At 45.6% G+C, this 19,044-nt stretch overlaps 1 protein-coding gene across 1 annotated transcript in view; it reads right to left on the bottom strand.

Annotated features, from left to right (window-relative positions):
• LOC138288154 (death-associated protein kinase 1-like) overlaps positions 1-19,044 on the bottom strand; it is a 238,999-nt gene that overhangs the window by 17,050 nt on the left and 202,905 nt on the right. The window contains exons 15-16 of the mRNA XM_069229452.1: positions 16,009-16,157; positions 9,245-9,322 (exon numbers count right to left, since the gene is read on the bottom strand). Of these exons, the coding sequence (XP_069085553.1) occupies positions 9,245-9,322; positions 16,009-16,157 (227 nt within the window). The remainder of the gene's footprint in view (positions 1-9,244; positions 9,323-16,008; positions 16,158-19,044) is intronic.

The raw sequence follows: 19,044 nt of genomic DNA, 5'->3' as shown, positions 1-19,044 counted from the left end.
ATACACAGTTATACTAAAAATAAAGGTACTTTATTTTTATGACAATATGCCAAAGTATCTTAGAGTGTACCCTCAGTGAGAGGATAGGAAATATACACAAGATATATATACACAATAGCACAAATATGCAGTATAGTCTTAGAAAACAGTGCAAACAATGTATAGTTACAATAGGATGCAATGGGGAAACATAGGGATAGGGGCAACACAAACCATATACTCCAAAAGTGGAATGCGAACCACGAATGGACCCCAAACCTATGTGACCTTGTAGAGGGTCGCTGGGACTATTAGAAAATAGTGAGAGTTAGAAAAATAACCCTCCCCAAGACCCTGAAAAGTGAGTGCAAAGTGCACTAAAGTTCCCCTAAGGACAAAGAAGTCGTGTTAGAGGAATAATGCAGGAAAGACACAAACCAACAATGCAACAACTGTGGATTTCCAATCTAGGGTACCTGTGGAACAAGGGGACCAAGTCCAAAAGTCACAAGCAAGTCGGAGATGGGCAAATGCCCAGGAAATGCCAGCTGCGGGTGCAAAGAAGCTTCTACTGGACAGAAGAAGCTGAGGTTTCTGCAGGAACGAAAAGGGCTAGAGACTTCCCCTTTGGTGGACGGATCCCTCTCGCCGTGGAGAGTCGTGCAGAAGTGTTTTCCCGCCGAAAGAACGCCAACAAGCCTTGCTAGCTGCAAATCGTGCGGTTAGCGTTTTTGGACGCTGCTGAGGCCCAGGAGGGACCAGGTGTCACGACTCACGTGCTGCTTGCGCCTGGAATTTGCAGATCTGGTGGCGTGAATCTTCAATGTTCGGCTTTGGCCCAAAAAGGGGCGACTCTTTCTGGTAGCCACGGTGCTGTAGGCAATGGAGACACCAAGAACAGACCGTGCCCTTCAGAAAGTAGCGCCAGAGGGAAAAACCCCTTCCAAAGGGGAAAAACCTCCAAACAGGAAAAGTCCTGGAGAAAAACAAGAACAAACAAACAGGAATCCAAAAGGAGCAAAATTCAGAAAACACAGAATGCTGAGTCCAAAACCAAAAGGCAAGGAAATCAGGAGCGAAGACACCAACTGAGCAGAAAGTGTTGCAGCGCAAGGAAAGAGGAAAAACACAGCCCTTATATACCAACAAACAGGAAGTGACCCACAGGAAGTAAAAGGACACCATCTTAGATAGGGAAACAATATATAGAACAGAATAGTAGAGGAACCATAGAGAATAGGGAACAAGGAATGCTGGGAAAGCACAGGAATCTGGGAAGGAGGAAAAGACATAAAGAAAGGCACACAACAGACTGCAAACAGAAGAAAGGACAAGGAAACGAAGAAAAACAGGTAAGAGGGTTCAGAGACCCCTGGGACAGTGAAAGGCAGAAGGAAGAACGAGGCCCCAAGCAAATCTGGGGCCTCGAAACGCGCAGGAGAGGCTGGGGGCGCGCCGCGTCTTAATAACGCGGTGCGCGGCCCGAGCCGAACGCCCGGCCGAAGTCGAGCTCTCGGCTCGCGCCGCACCGCGCGACGCGACACCAGGAGGTCGCAAATTGGACCAGCAGAGAGAGGGGACGTCGAGCAAGACAAGGAGCCCTCTCTGAAGCCGGTAGCACCCGGAGAAGTGCCAGAAACAGGCACTACGAGGATGCGTGAAACGGTGCTCGCCGAAGTTGCACAAAGGAGTCCCACGTCGCCGGAGACCAACTTAGAAAGTCGTGCAATGCAGGTTAGAGTGCCGTGGACCCAGGCTTGGCTGTGCACAAAGGATTTCCGCCGGAAGTGCACAGGGGCCGGAGTAGCTGCAAAAGTCGCGGTACCAAGCAATGCAGCCCAGCGAGGTGAGGCAAGGACTTACCTCCACCAAACTTGGACTGAAGAGTCACTGGACTGTGGGGGTCACTTGGACAGAGTCGCTGGATTCGAGGGACCTCGCTCGTCGTGCTGAGAGGAGACCCAAGGGACCGGTAATGCAGCTTTTTGGTGCCTGCGGTTGCAGGGGGAAGATTCCGTCGACCCACGGGAGATTTCTTCGGAGCTTCTGGTGCAGAGAGGAGGCAGACTACCCCCACAGCATGCACAAGCAGGAAAACAGTCGAGAAGGCGGCAGGATCAGCGTTACAGAGTTGCAGTAGTCGTCTTTGCTACTATGTTGCAGGTTTGCAGGCTTCCAGCGCGGTCAGCAGTCGATTCCTTGGCAGAAGGTGAAGAGAGAGATGCAGAGGAACTCGGATGAGCTCTTGCATTCGTTATCTAAAGTTTCCCCAGAGACAGAGACCCTAAATAGCCAGAAAAGAGGGTTTGGCTACCTAGGAGAGAGGATAGGCTAGCAACACCTGAAGGAGCCTATCACAAGGAGTCTCTGACGTCACCTGGTGGCACTGGCCACTCAGAGCAGTCCAGTGTGCCAGCAGCACCTCTGTTTCCAAGATGGCAGAGGTCTGGAGCACACTGGAGGAGCTCTGGACACCTCCCAGGGGAGGTGCAGGTCAGGGGAGTGGTCACTCCCCTTTCCTTTGTCCAGTTTCGCGCCAGAGCAGGGCTAAGGGGTCCCCTGAACCAGTGTAGACTGGCTTATGCAGAATTGGGCACATCTGTGCCCAACAAAGCATTTCCAGAGGCTGGGGGAGGCTACTCCTCCCCTGCCTTCACACCATTTTCCAAAGGGAGAGGGTGTCACACCCTCTCTCAGAGGAAGTTCTTTGTTCTGCCATCCTGGGCCAGGCCTGGCTGGACCCCAGGAGGGCAGATGCCTGTCTGAGGGGTTGGCAGCAGCAGCAGCTGCAGTGAAACCCCAGGAAGGGCAGTTTGGCAGTACCAGGGTCTGTGCTACAGACCACTGGGATCATGGGATTGTGCCAACTATGCCAGGATGGCATAGAGGGGGCAATTCCATGATCATAGACATGTTACATGGCCATATTCGGAGTTACCATTGTGAAGCTACATCTAGGTAGTGACCTATATGTAGTGCACGCGTGTAATGGTGTCCCCGCACTCACAAAGTTCAGGGAATTGGCTCTGAACAATGTGGGGGCACCTTGGCTAGTGCCAGGGTGCCCTCACACTAAGTAACTTTGCACCTAACCTTTACCAGGTAAAGGTTAGACATATAGGTGACTTATAAGTTACTTAAGTGCAGTGTAAAATGGCTGTGAAATAACGTGGACGTTATTTCACTCAGGCTGCAGTGGCAGGCCTGTGTAAGAATTGTCACAGCTCCCTATGGGTGGCAAAAGAAATGCTGCAGCCCATAGGGATCTCCTGGAACCCCAATACCCTGGGTACCTCAGTACCATATACTAGGGAATTATAAGGGTGTTCCAGTAAGCCAATGTAAATTGGTAAAAATGGTCACTAGCCTGTTAGTGACAATTTGGAAAGAAATGAGAGAGCATAACCACTGAGGTTCTGATTAGCAGAGCCTCAGTGAGACAGTTAGTCACTACACAGGTAACACATTCAGGCACACTTATGAGCACTGGGGCCCTGGGTTACCAGGGTCCCAGTGACACATACAACTAAAACAACATATATACAGTGAAAAATGGGGGTAACATGCCAGGCAAGATGGTACTTTCCTACACCAAGTGGGGAAAAGGAATTCGGAAGGGAACAGCTGGGAAGGAGACCTGTAGGAAGCAAAAAGGTTAAAACACACAATATCAAGATTATATCATATTAATCAATACTAGGCTATGACTCTAAGCATTGTCATTCTGCAAAAACATGAACAGTCTAAGCATAGACTTAAATAACTAGGCTTCAAGATGACTGGATACCTGTGAGGGAATCAAGAAGGGTTAAATGCAACTTTCAAATTCAAATATTATCTTTTGCATGAGGACCAGGAAATAATATGAATGATTTCTAAACCATCATATGAATCGTGATTGAGAAACTTATTATGTACATACAACATTACATCTAGAATTCTAGCTTTTTTGTTTTTTCAAAATTGCCGGAACATGAATTGCGCACATTGCAGATTTTTACAAAGGTTGTAAATACCATGGAATGATGGTGCACCATGAATAACATAAATTAGACTCGAGAAATAAATCACGCGTCTTGCCAACTGGAAAGCCACCAAGTAAATGCCTTAAAGTGGTAGCGCATAATGAACACCGTGATTTTAAACACAGGAAATGAATCGCGCGAATTGCTGATTCGAGTACCCCGAGTAAATGCCATGAAATGGTAACGCTCGCTGAATAGCATGAATTTAAACACAAGTAAAGAATCGCGCATTCTGCCGATTCGAAAGTCAGCCAATAAATGTCATGAAATGGTAACACACAATGACTATCATGAACTAGACACAAGAAAAGGAATCGCGCGGCTTGCCGATTCGAATGTCACCATATGAATGTCAGGAAATGGTAGCGTACAATGAATAACATGAATTACACACAAGAAATGAATCGCGCGTCTTGCTGATTCGAATGCCACCATGTAACTGCCAAGAAATGGTAGCGCACAATGAATATCAAGGGTTAAAGCACGAGAAACGAATCGTGTGTCTTGCCGATTCGAATGCCACCATGTAACTGCCAAGGAATGGTAGCGCACAATGAATATCAAGGGTTAAAGCATGAGGAACAAATCGCGCGTGTTGCCGATTCGAATATTAACATGTAAATGCCAGAAAAAACCCAGAGCACATTCACACACACAAGGTAAAATCTCTCAACATGAAAATTAGGCCCAAGAACTCGGATGCCTTCGAAAACGGGATCGGGGGCCCAGCCCGACCTCCGTCTTACCACCCTGATCAAGGATCACCAATGTAAATGAAGGGCAAAGGCCTGGAAGATCAAAGTAGGCCACCAGAACAGGAGCTCAGGAAGTTGCTGCTGCTCTGCACCGGGACCTCTGAATAGTGAGCATGTGGAGCTGGGCTGGCTCCCTTTTATAGAGTCTTAGCCCAGCCCACCAACTACACCCAGGCATGCTGCAGGGAAAGCTTCTAGAAGGCCCTGGAAGGGGACCACACCCTGACACAGTCTGAAAGCCTCCAGCAGTACATTACATGTGAACAGTATTTATATGCATGCTGAACATAAGTCTTCAGGATTAAACTCTACAATGCAAAAGGTTAAACAACATCATATCAGCACAATGCATAAATTAAGTTAGCTTGAAATTGTTTGGTTTTTGCATTCTAGTCGCCCGTAGAGCACGCACTGCCCTGATGTTGACAGCAGCCCGGTCCGTCAACAAGAACAGAGGCAAGGAACATGGTCTCTGTACTTTTGTTTTAACCTTCATCGTCGACGAGAGATGAGATGCTGCCGACGGTGGTGGTGTCAACGGTAAGTGTTGACTGATTGACCGACGGTTGGAGTGTCATCGACGATGCCGTTGACGGTTTTTGCTCCATCGACGAAGCCGTCGTCGGCAGAAGCATCGCTGACAAGGCCATCATTGGCAGACTCATCTCCGACAGGTGTTCCGTCGACAGAAGCATCAACGGTATCAGCGCCGACGCGGTAGGTCTCATTGAAGAAGAGTGCTGCAACAGCGAAAAGATAGGGCGTGCCGTCGATGACGATGAGTAGACTGTCGACGAAGAGACGGTTGCTGCCACTAGCATAGACAGTGTGACGGCGGTGGATGTCATCGTTAAGGCATGAGCCGTCAAAAGTGCTACTGTCGATGATGATCCCATCAACAGTGCAGAAATTGGCTTCCTGAAGGAATGTTTTACCTTGACTGGCGGAGTTGATGGCTCAGAGACCGGCTTCTTTTTTTATTTTAAATCTGAAGCTTTAGATTTCATCCTCTTTGAAGGGCTATACATTTTTTAGGACACTTCAGCAGATTTAGAGCTTTTCTGGGTGGTTCTTCTGAAGAAACTTCAGCTTTTCTCTTCACAGGTGTTTTTACCACAAACACAGAGGAAGAGGCACTGTCCTCATCAGAAACTAGATTGTCTCTGGATTTCAGTTTTTGTAGCCAAAGTAGAAGGCAACCTTCTCTGTCCTTTAGTGCTTTAGTAGAAAAGGTCCACATACCTTACAGTCTCTAGGTTTATGGCTACGGTAGAGACAATATATGCAGTCCTTATGCTGGTCATCCACATGCAGTCTTTTCTACATGCAGGTAGCACAGGCTCTAAAAAGCCCTTTCTTAGGTGTCTCTGACACAGTAGTCAGGTTGACCCACCTTGAATAACTCTTGAAGAGAAAAATAATCCAAATCTCCTTAGGAAGAATTTCTGAGAGAAAAACTGAGCAGAGCTCAAGGGATACTCCTTAGCACGACCTGGGGTGGAAAATCTGAGGGAAGTCAGCTCCTCAAAGGAGGGTTCTAGAGGGTGGTGTGAGCTGATTGGTTGTCTTTGAAGTTTGGTCCTTTTTTACAAAACGACTGTGATATGTTTCTAAGTTAGAGGCCTAGTGCTTTTAGAGCTTTATATGCAATTGAGCATAGTTTTTTGTATTGCACCGGGGACTCCCATCTCGAGGACAGGGAATGATTCAAGCATGTGGATCTACGAAAGTTCCAATACTGGAGTAAATAACCCTTATCCAAACCCTAACCTTCACTCTCACCCTTTGTCCAGATCCATCACGAACATGTATCCTATACCTAAACCTAGCATAAGGATTAACCTTTAAAGTTACCCTAGCATAACAAAATTCCCTTACCTAATCCATATCCCTAACTCCCTTGATAACATAATGCATCTGTAACACTAACTTTAACCTGTTCCATATAACTTTTACTTTATGTTTGGGAAACAAAATATTTTCAAACTAAAAAACTATTTATTTTTCAATTTGTTTGCTTTTCAGTTTTGGCCTTTTTCATTTTGGTTGAACATTTGACCTAACAAGCATTCTACTTCAGACGGGAGTAAACAATATTGTCTAGTATTTGTTGTCACCAGACCATTTTAGATGTTTATGAGTCACAGCATCATGTAGGGTCAGGTGCTTTTCTAAAGAAGAAAAATATTTCTTATGAGTTACTCATCATCAACAGCATATGAAACACCTTTAATATAGGATAAAGGAAAAATACTTGTATAATAGGTTATTTAAGTGAGTCTGCAAAGTTAGTATTACCACAAGTTTTGCTTCTAAAGATCATGTAATACTATGAAATTCTGAAAAAATACTGATGACAATGCCACACAGAATATCAAAAACCAGTTTTTCCTCTATGATATTACCTGGTTTTAGGAATTTGTTCTGATCTAGGGACAATACCCTAGTCATAAGAGAGTTTCAAATTCCTCAGAATAAATCGGTTGTCATTAATCCCTCCTGAATGCTCTTTGGACAACATATTGTTGTCCACTTTTGGGTTTAAACACCAAGTCCCTTGCAGAAGAGTGAGGATGCAGACTTCTACTTTGGAGAAAATAAATTATCTAGCTTTTGACATGTCTAAGATTGGTCTGTAGGTGAATGAATTCAGAGCTGTATGGCATGAAGCACATCTTTAGGTAACTCTAAAGCAGGCTTCTCCAGTGAGTGGCTCGTGAGCTACTGGTAGCTCTTTAACTGACTAAAAGTAGCTCTTTTATGAGCATCCAGCCTACTAAGTTAGAAGCTTTTCCTTGGTTGAATGAATACATGTATGCCAAAATTGAAAAGTGTATATTTAAAACAAAAGTGTGCGCATTTCAGAACTCAGATGCAGATTTTTGAGCAAAAAATGAATGAATGGCCAAAATACATTTAAAGCTGGTATTTGAGTAATAACCCATGCAGAGTTGGAGGGGCTTACTACTAATATTATTACCCTGATGCTAGGGGCATTGTTGTTTTGTATTACCTTTGTAGAGGCATTCCAGATTGATAAAGCCTTTTTTACATTACTTCTGGAAACCATGCCTGATGAATCGAAGTGGTCACTGCTAGTTCTCTTAGCATATGGTTACCACTAATGTAATCGTGTCTGATTTGATGACGATTACAAAACTAATACGTAGCTCAGAATAACTTTCATTGAAGATAAGTAGCTCTTATTGTAGAAAAGGTTGGAGAACCCTGCTCTACAGGCTGGTAAGAGTAGAGTCTTCTACAGAATGAATTCAGGGTTCAGAGAAAAAAACAATTCAGACATGCTTAATAATGCCAAGTTACCTTCTTCAGTAATGAGAACATTTTGTGCAGTAAGCACTCTGATATTTTCTGATCTGTATTCTGCCCAGAGTCTAACATTCCTAAACAGTTTCCTAGTCAAGAGATTACAAATAAACTCCATCCTCAGTAATATGGACCCTAGTCAAGCAACAGAAGTCAGTGCAACGAGCAAAGCCATATCTTATACAAAGGGAGGACAGGGGTGAATCTACCCTCTTAGCTAGAAGTAATGGGGAAACAGCCATTACATTGCGGCTGTTTCCGCGACTATCCCTTACCATGCATGTGTTACAACGCATGCATCATTACCACGTATAGACTTTACCACACATACCATTACAACAAATTATATTGTTGTGGTATGTATGGTAGGGGCTACGCATGGTAATGATGATAAAGGCTATCGGTGCTGTTAGAGGAAATAGAGAGATAGATCATTCAGTTTCTTCAGAACGACCAGCGCCGCGCCTCATAGGAGTTGGCTCTTCGTCTTCATGAATGAGGTAAGGAGGATTGGGCTTTGAGGTGAGAGGGGTACAGTTTTAGGGCCTGGGCGATGGGAGGGGTATGGTTTTAGGGAAGGGGGTTATGGTTTTAGGGTGGGGGGGAGGGACGGCTTTAGGATTCAAGGTGGGGAGGCGGGGATAGGTTTAGGGCTTGGAGTGGGGGAGTATGGTTTTAGGGCAGGCAGTGGTTTTTGGGCTTGGGGTAGGGAGACAATTTTAGGGCTCAGGACATGGAGCAGGGGGCGGGGATGGTTTTAGGGCCTGGTGCAGGGGCTGCAGTTTTAGGGCAGGACAGTTTTGTGGCGGGGGCAGATTTAGGGCTCAGGGTGTGGAGCGAGGATGGTTCAGGGCTTGGAGGGGGGGAAATACGGTTTTAGGGTGAGGCGGTTTTCAGGCTTTGGGTGGGGGGACAATTTCTGAATAATAACTTCAGAACAAAGTGAAACATTTCCACCCTCAGCAAACACAGTCAATATTTCAGCCAACAAATGGGCAGATTAAATTGGCCATTGAAAAAAATAGTAGTGGTTCACAGAGAGAGGAGCACACTGTGGACAGCTGAATTTTATTTGTCGGTCTGTTCTGAAAACAACAGATTCTCAAAAAGTGTTCTTGTAAAATAACCATCACATATGCATAAGGGGTGTACACTCACCTTTCCCGCCCTGCTGAGCTGTGCCACTGTTTCCATCACATGGTTACAGATGCTGGGGATGCTTTGGCCCACAATGTCCTGGAAATAAAGATGGAGCCATGTCTGTCATTTGTTAACCTTTTGTAAAAAGAACTTCTGCTTTAGAAGGTGGCTATCAAATGAATACAAAAGAAGGAAAGACCACCCATAAACAAGGAGTAGGACAGCCACATGACTAGATGGAAAATATGCAAAAGGGCTAGGGCAGTAGCACTGAGGAAATTGCCAAAAAGAGGGAAAGAGTGGGGAGAATAAGTAGAATAAATTGTGGTATCAAGACAGAAAGGAGAAAGAATGGGGTAAGTCTGAAGATAATGAGAAAGAAATCTGCTGTTAAAAAAGAAAGAATAGGCAGGGTTATGAGTAAAATTACATTATATAGGAAAGTGTGGAATAGTGAAAGGGAGAAAACAAAGAGAATGATTATGGAAGAGAACATAAAAAGATGAAAGAGAAATGGATACACAGGAGATGAAAAGGCAAGACAATAGGGTAATAAGGAAAGGTCTGTGGCTGCTACCTGTGTACATCTAAGCTGTCTTACGTTGAGGAAGGCCTGCAGGGCTTTGTCAAAGATCCTCTGACAGGCCAACATATTCTCACTCATCCTAACAGGTGGGCCAGTGCTATGTTAATACAATAGCAGGCAGCTACCAAATGTTCTAGCAGCAATGTGTGACAGATTGTCATCTTGCACTATCACATATGGCACTAATGTCAGGATAGTCAAGGTCAACTAGGATGTCAAATACCTGGAACGTCAGGGGGATGGGATCCGTGGCCAAACTTTATAAAGTCTTTGCTTACCTGAAGCGCAGACGCGTTGATATTGCACACTTGAAAGAGTCATGTGCCTGGGGACCGGGTTAAAACTTTGCAACACATATGGGGGGCCCGATATACGTGACCTGCTACTCTGAGTTTTCCAGGGGCCATGGTGTGGGTGCGACCAGGATTCTCCTTAATGGTTATCAAATTCAGGATGGACTGGGAGGGACAATCCAGTGTCCTCACTGGATCGCTGGATGATTTGAAAGTGGTGAACAGCAGCATCTATGCCCCAAACACTGACAGGCATTCTTCCTCACAACAGTGTCACCGTTTTTCAACCGGGACGAGTCAGTGTCGGTACTCTTGGGCGGAGACTACAAATGCGTGGTGGACATACACCTTGAGAGAGATTGGTGCTACTCTTGTCTTACTCCCTGACTGTCCATCTTGCAAGAGACTTTAGAGCATGGCTAGACAACTGGGAGCTGGGTGACCCGCGGGGAGATTATGAAATTTGGGACAGCGGGAGCACTTGTTTTACACTCTGTTGCATAATCTACATGTCTGGCTAGAAACAATATTGTACACTCAGGAGATCATGAGGCAACACATGGAATACATGGGACGCACGTACACAGATCACAACCCCCTTGCCATGAGCCTAAAATGGTGCAGGCATATGTCCCCAATCCACACCTGAAGGCTAAACCAGAGCTCCTGGATAAACCCAGGTTTAGGGAATCCTTGACATAGTGCGTGACTACTTTCGAAACAATGATCATAGAGCATTGAATAGCACCATTGAGTGGGATGCATTTAAAGTGGTGGTGCGGGGACACCATATAGGACATGCCATGGGGTTCTGCTGGTCCCTCATAGCGGACCTAGTGTTGGCATAGAACAGTCTGCGTCATCTTGAGATAGACATGCAGGCAAACTCACAGGCACTGGACCAGATGCAAGAGAAGCACAAAGCCTGTGCTGAAATTCTGGATGAGCTACAGCTCCCAAACAGAAAGCAACACTTTGCCCTGGTGCATACGCAAGGGTGCAGAATGGGGAGGCTCTTGTCCCGGCTGGTGGATGCGAAGGATAAGGGGCATCTCATCACTCAAAAATAGAGAGCCTTATGGCTCACACACAGCGGGACATACACACAGTTTTCATTCACTAGTATGATACTCTTTATGGGGCTTCTGCCCCTCATCCAAATGGCACCAGTAGACTCCTTTCTTGCTGGCACAACGCTTCTCTGTCTAGGGATAAGGGGCATGGAGGCCTTGGGCGGTCTGATCACAAAACCTGACATTCGGGCCGCTCTTTGGGACCTGGCACATGACAAGACTCAAGGCACAGATGGAAAGCTTGCCAAATCTGATTAAACCTACGCCTTCCTTCTGGCACTGCAATTGGAGAAAATGTATGCGCCGGCGTTTGCCTGTGGGATACTGCCCACTACTACTAGGGAAGCCCTGATAGTGCCCATGCCCAAGCCGACTGGTGAGGCAATAGTGGTCGCGTCTTACTGACCTGTCCATGCTTACTGTGGATTATAAATATCCTTAGTAAGGTGCTGGCTACGTGCATGCACCCCTAATTGCAAACCTTGGTGCATGCTGACCAGAATAGATTCATCCTGCAATGCAACACCTCTGCTAACATCTGTCACTTATATCAGGTGATAGGAGAAGCCCCACTAAACACCTTTCAGGAGGCAGTGGTACTCTCTATTGATATTAGGAAGGCATTTGACACAGTGCAATGGGACTACTTGGGAGAGGTCATGGATAGAATGGCATTGGGGGAGGGGTGGTGCAGGTTGGTGTCGCTTTTTTATGCTACCACAAATGCATGGGTCCGTATGGGCTGCTGTATTTCTAACCTGTTTCAAGTATATAGGGTCAAGCGACAGGGAGGCCCGCTATTGTGCTTTTCGTGCTTCCGGTCGAGCTGTTTGTCAGTATGAAGAGGACCGAAGGGCATGTGAGAGGTATACCCATAAGGAATGGTGAGTACGTCATTTCACTGCACGCGGATATGTTTCTGTATTTTCAGGAAGCTCGCATAGGAATACCGACAGACGAACCGGCAGAGTTGGGGGAGGTTTCCAGAATCCACACAAACCGGGGTAAGACCTGTGTCTTTCCTCTGGCAGCAACAGTACGAGACCCACATGAGGTAGTTTTGGAGAAGAGGATTCGATGGGAACCACAGGTGCTTTGATACCTGGGGGTGGGGATTTACCAAACCAATGCAGATCTGCAGGAGGGCAACCTGGGGGCAGCATTATGGGTCCTGAGGGACTGCGTGATGTTCTGGCACACTTTATGGCCAGAGCTGCGCTGACAAAATGAGCATTCTACTCAGACTATTTTATTACTTTACTAATCTCTCAGTTTGGGCCCGAGGCATTGGTTTCACTCCCTTAATGCACCGTTGTGGGAACTGACATAGGATGGGACACACAACAGAGTGTCCCTGTGGACTTTTCAGAGGCCACTAATGGAGGGGCAAATGGGAGTATCAGACTTCAAACTTTACTTTTTTGCAGAACAACTGCAATGGATGGGTCACTGGCTGACGGGATTAGACAGGGCAAACTTGGGTGAGTTTGGTGAAAAACCCAAGGAAGGAGCCCTCATTGCACTGCTCTTGAGAACAGAGATGCACCCTAAGAGAAAGCCGAGGCTACTGCAAGTGGACCGGAGCTGCTGGAAGGGGGTGAATAAACGCCCGAGGGAGCAGATGTTATATTCACCAACAATGCTACTGGTGGGGCTACCTACGGTTAGAGGTGGCTACCTTACAGCACTACAAATGGCGGCCTGGATGAAGGCAGAGTTGATGACATTAGGGGACTACTAAGTAGAGGACGCTTTCCAACAATCTGACGCCCTGTTAGAGGACTGTCAGCTACACAACACACAGTTTCTGGTGTACAGGGCACTCACCCAGACGTAGGACAGGCTCTACAGGAAAACAGATAGGGAACCTCCTGCTCACAACTTGCTTGAAATGGTATTGACATTTGGCAGTGGCCGGCACCTCGTGCTGTAACTGTACCACATGATAATGGCTATGACTTGGAGCAGCTTTCCAGATGCCTGGGCCACGTGGGAGGAAATTTGTAGGTAAGGAGTGTGAACAACCCTTAGAATACACTAAGAAGGTCTTGAAAACTGCATAGATATGTCTCTTAGGCCTTTATAGCCAATGGACAGCGTTGATGGTGGGCAATAAACTAGGGTGGCCCAGAGGGACATAACTAGGCATTAGAAATCTGCAGAGGGCCCACCACATGGCCAGTGGAAGGTGGAGGTGTTCGCATGAGTAGGGATGTGAGGAGATATCATTGCACTTAGAAACTACACAGGGCATCACAGGAACCCACAGGCAGAATTGTGGCAAAAGTAGTAACTAGTTTCCAAAATGAGGATGGAGTGATGCCATAGCACCCTGGGCCTTGGTGACGGCAGAAGCTGTTTTGATGCAGGGACTGGGTACCTCACGGGATGCAACCCAGTGGAACAGACAAGAACCCGCACACCCCACCTTGCACAGGGTACTGACAAAGCGCTCCCGTTACCCTTCAGTACCCGCTACCTGAACCAGAACAACTAAGAATCGAAATAGGCAAGGAACTGTGACTTGTTTTTGTTACTGTGTTTTTGATGTATGCAGGGGAGCTTAAAAATGGATGACTGAGATGACTGTAATTTGAAGATGATTACATTATGGTAACCCGTCACTGTACAAGGTTACTGTTGAAAAATCAAAATGCAATAACAAAGATTTTTTTCAAATGGACTGTCAAGTATCTTTGATAAACATTGACAGACAATGTTAGAACATTGGCGCATGAACATGCAGGGAGGTTGAATCAATTTACACCAGGATTTAATAGGATAATGCTAAGCTTCTACGGGTTTGCAATTTTATACTACTGGGTACCCCGACACGCTACAGCTCTCTCATGAGGTCTAATAAGTACAAAACATGTATCAGAGGTTGATTTTCTTTATTCCCGATGGGGCTGAATAGTATTATACTAATCCAAAACAGACAGGACTGTGCCTTGATTGGTAAACGCTCCCGTCATTTTCTGGCTCAGCATGGAGAGTAATCTATTAGTCAATGTGCCTAAAGAACACAAACATTTGTGTGGGCAAGTAAACAGCCTGTCACTGGTGGACCAATGTGTTTCACTTTGAACGCTCTCCGTCTAAAATGGAAGTCACTCAACGCTCCTCGTGGGTTTTGGTCACTTTATATGGTATTAGTTTGAACAAGAATCAATACTAATCAGTTACATTTAGTTCATCTTACGACTAATACATCCTGACTCATCTTAACAGTTACTTCATAGAAACGCTAACCCATCAAAACTGCTTCTTCACTTATTGGGTGACATGTCTTAGTGAATGAATTTGAATGTAAGGAAGTCCAGCAGGGAAAGGGGACAATCATAGGACTTAAGGCAGTTTGAAAGCACAAATGGAAATATTGGTGTTTGATTCATGCCCTAGTTGTAGTAATAAGTGGTTCCAGGTAGCAGGACGTACAAGAAAAATCCATCCCTCTTAGCAATCCATCGCTATATTTTGAGACTGTTAGAAAACTTAAATGTTCATTATATTTCAATCTGTGGTTACCAATGTTATTTATCCCAGATCTAAACTCTCTCAATCCCAGCCCTTAAGAAAACAGGCAAAGGGAAAAAATGGTTTACCATAATAACACATTCCAATCATATGTGGAATGTGGGGTTACAATGCAGGTCTATTGCTTCAATAGTCAACGACTTAGCAGTTAGATTTGGGTCACTCAAGGGCACAGGATAGAAGTCGCACAGTGCGAAATAATGGTATTATGAATCCGACTGCAGTCTGCAGAATGGCTAGGGTGTTCAAATGTTCAAGGTAAATGCAAGTGTTTTTTTGTACTTTATATGAGGCCAGATTTGTCCCAAGGGTTTTTATTTTCTCAAACAGGGAACACACATCTATGTTTGTTAAGGAACTTTTAAAGATGTCGCCCTATGGTTTACAACAGAGTTTTTATTTTATTACAACATGACTGCGAGCTTTCACTTGGAATATCCAAAGCTAAAGGGCATATTTTCCCTCATGACATTGTGCACAGCACACCTGCCATTGCTTTTGAACATTTAGAAAGGGCTGAGGACTGGTGCACATTCAGACCACAACAAAGAGCAATATAACCATTACAGATAATCCCATAAACTGAACATCTTGCAAAGTATGCTGCTAATGAAGGGTTTTGTGGTCAGCTACCAGATCACATGCCTGGCAATACCATGTGCTCTATAGGATGCCTTTGTGGCCAGCTTTTTGACACTGTGCCGGACCATGTGCCACTATGTGCTGCAGTTTTCACAAAGTGTAAAAAGCTTTTATGCTAGTGTAGTCTCTTAATTAATAACTATATAGGCTGGTATCACAGCAAATGCAGATGACTAGTGCCAATGTCTGATCTGAATAAATTATGTTAAAAGCACATTTCAGAGAGCCTTCACAGGCAACATGCCAGTATGTGTTCTGAAAAAATGTCTTTTTTTCGGGCAGTTTTCAGACCATGTGCACAGGTGTTGAGCCAATGTGCTCTCTGAACATTTGAGCTCAGCCACCCTTCAGATATCCACTTGGCATTTTGTGAAACATTAGAAATCAAATATTTTTGGTGTTTGAAATACCAAATGTTTCAAAGAGAAAAGTTCTAAACTATTTAAATTAAAAATGGAAATAATTGTGAAGTTATATTACTGAATTAGGGGTATGATCAAGTCCAATGTAAGTGTTATAATTGAGTGTTTTGTGCAATTTCAAACGTTTGCTTGAGAACGTGAGATTATTGCACTGCAAAATACGTCTGTGGCTGCATTTTCAAGATGTTATTCCGAACTAGTGCTAGAGTAATCATTTTCCAGACTTTACCTCCACCATCCTGACTGCAGTCTCCTCCAGCTTACTACGCAGGGTCTCCAGGTCTGCAGGGGAGGTACAGTTCACAGAGAATTCCTCCACCTCAAAGTAGTTGAAGAGTTTCTTGAAGCGGGTTCTGACACATGTCATGAAGTGCTGAGCTGGGAAGGGAATCATGAGGGGGGTTTAGACTTTATTGGACCACTGGGAGTCTTCTTTTGTATAGTTTTTGTTGACCTTGCACAAGCCCAGTGCACTGTGCAAGCACACTGGAAAGCAGAGGGGCTTGGGGAAACATTTCCTTCCATTTACACAGGTATTCTCAAGATTTTGTTTGATATTACATTACTGTGTGTTAGTAGGTTGGGAACAACAATGGAAAGATAGAATCCCAAGAAGAGAAGACTTTTTGTGTGTTTACAACCCTTCCAATTGCCATCCCAACCTACCTCTTTTTGGCATTCATTCACCAAAAGCAGCAATAACCAGCGGTGACTTCAGGGAATTTTATCTCTTTAAATCAAAAGGGTTCCCAGCTTCCAGTAGACCTATTTCCCACGATGGAGAGAGCTTCAGCTAACAGACGATTGAGAGTATTCACATTGTACTTTGCTCCCTATCCCACATGCTCACAGAATGCTAGTTATTAATTGCTTTCATATAATGCCAACTGCAGTATTTTAATATATTTGTATTGGTATTTGCATGCTGCAAGCTTGCCATTGAAATGAGTCCTAAACACATTCAGGAGTCCACATGCACTGATATGAAATTGGCCCTTCTTTACCTTCCGGCCGCCATATCAATGGTATTCCTATCCCTGCTCCTATACTCAGGTCCTCATTACAGGTTATTGTGTATTTGGTGTGGGGATACCGGTCGAAATCTCCGATTACGGTTGTTACAGGATGGCAAGGTGGTGTCTATAGTGCTGGGCAGGCGTGTGGTGACTCAAGATTAATTGTTATCTGCTCCCCGGATTCTACTTCAGGGGGCTGGGCTCTGATGCAGCCCACAGCTCATGCAGCAATAGGGATAGGTCTGTTGGATCCAGGCCCGGTATTATCAGGTGAAGTGTTTGCTGACCTGATAATTCCACCATCGGAGACACTTGGAATTGAGAGATGTGGAATTTCGCTACGAGTTATTGCTCTGGGTGAAACACCTCAACTCGTAATGAGGTCCTCAGTAGAGGAAATACACAGTACTGTCAGACTTTGCAGGGTACCTTGTTACATCTACAGAAATGTAGGCTGACCCTAATTATGGTCACTTATTTTGGTTCAGAGAGTTGAACTGAGATGCATGAAAACATTGCGAGTTGAGACCTAAATGTCATTGGGCCGCATATATTTGATTTAATTAGGAACAACTCTCTTGCTCGCTTACAGACCACTTTTAGCAGTCTGTTGTTGAGGATCAATAGTAAACAATACCAATACTTACAGTGAATTCTGGGTTTGCCTATTACTTACCATTGTTTGGCTTTCTTATTAATCTCATTACTTGGCTCTTATCCAACAGTTTCCCTTCTTCTTATTGTGTTTGTTATTTCCTCCCTTTAGCAAAGCTTCTTTTCTGTCCTTTTAAATGGGTGACTTGTATCCTGCCACTGCCTGTGTTCAAACACTATGGGGGTCATTACAACTTTGGCGGGCGGCTACCCCCTGCCCGCCAAGCGGTAACCGCCATGCGGCCGCCAATGCAGCCGCACTCCTGCGGTGCCCATTTGGACATCCCCGCTGGGCCGGCGGGTGGAAACCAAGTTTCCGCCCGCCGGCCCAGCGGGGATGTGGGCCGCAACATGGGAGCCGGCTCCAAATGGAGCCGGCGGTGTTGCGGCCGTGCAACGGGTGGAGTTGCACCCGTCGCGCTTTAAAGCCGCATGGGGCCCTGTCAGGGGGCCCCTGCACTGCCCATGCCAGTGGCATGGGCAGTGCAGGGGCCCCACGACTCCCCGTACCGCCAGCCTTTTCCTGGCGGTTCATACCGCCAGAAAAAGGCTGGCGGTCGGGGACTCGTAATCCCCTGGGCAGCGCTGCCCTGGCGGATTACAACTGCCGGGGCCACTGTGGCGGAAAACCGCCGGCCCCGGCGGTGCAACCGCGGCGCTACTGCCGCGGTTGTAATACGCCAGGAAGCACCGCCAGCCTGTTGGCGGTGCTTCCGTCGAAACAGCCCTGGCGGTCTTGGACCGCCAGGGTTGTAATGATGGCCAATGTTATTTTTTTCTATCAGCACCCCATAGGAGTGCATGCGTTTTCTTGTGCTCTCCCTGAAGGACTGCTTCCCTCCTCAAATCCCTGCCTCTCTCACTCCAACACCCGCCAACCGCCTCTTCACAAACAAGGCTTTCACACTGCCAATGTGGAACAGCATGAGCAAAATTTACTAGCAAAGCCAAAATTTTGAGTAACACCACTGACAGGTGACACCTATTTACTTTCCCAATGTTTGTTTGCTCCACATCCTCTTGGAACCGTTTCTCCAATTCTGAAGGGTGAGTAGGTGGATTACAAACGCTAGAGTATTCTTTTGAGAATGATTATATTCATACAGAAAAAAGGGGGGAGTGTCACTTTCTTGTCAAAAGAGAAGGCATACTGTTGTTAGACTAAAAGGCCTTGGAGCACCCCCCCACTCTCCTCTTGAATATAATGTGAGAAGAACATTTATTTAAATGTTAATCAATGAACAAAGCATTAATGTGGATTTTCAAAGAGGAGTACCAGCTAAGTTGAGAATTACATTGAAATCCCACTAAAGTGCAATAAAATGTAGTGTGGAAGGCTGTGCTCCTGGAAAGACAGAAATGGCTGCTGAAATAAAGATCCTACATTACACCCATTCTGAATTAAGGAAATTGTGCACTGTAACACATTAAAGATTCACTTTACCACCTTCGCCATCTAATCAGGTAGTGAGTATGCCCCTAAGGTCCTGAACAAAAGACTGAAGGTTTCCACCCCGTGGGGTTTGGGGGAGAACCGATCTTCCAGTGTGCAAGCTTTCATGGAGGATTCAGACTGAGATATATCTCTTTTGGAA

The sequence above is a fragment of the Pleurodeles waltl genome, chromosome 4_1 (assembly GCF_031143425.1).
Source record: "Pleurodeles waltl isolate 20211129_DDA chromosome 4_1, aPleWal1.hap1.20221129, whole genome shotgun sequence".
NCBI classification, from domain to species: domain Eukaryota; kingdom Metazoa; phylum Chordata; class Amphibia; order Caudata; family Salamandridae; genus Pleurodeles; species Pleurodeles waltl.
Note: the sequence above shows the minus strand (reverse complement) of the source record. Positions and strands in the feature narration are given on the sequence as shown.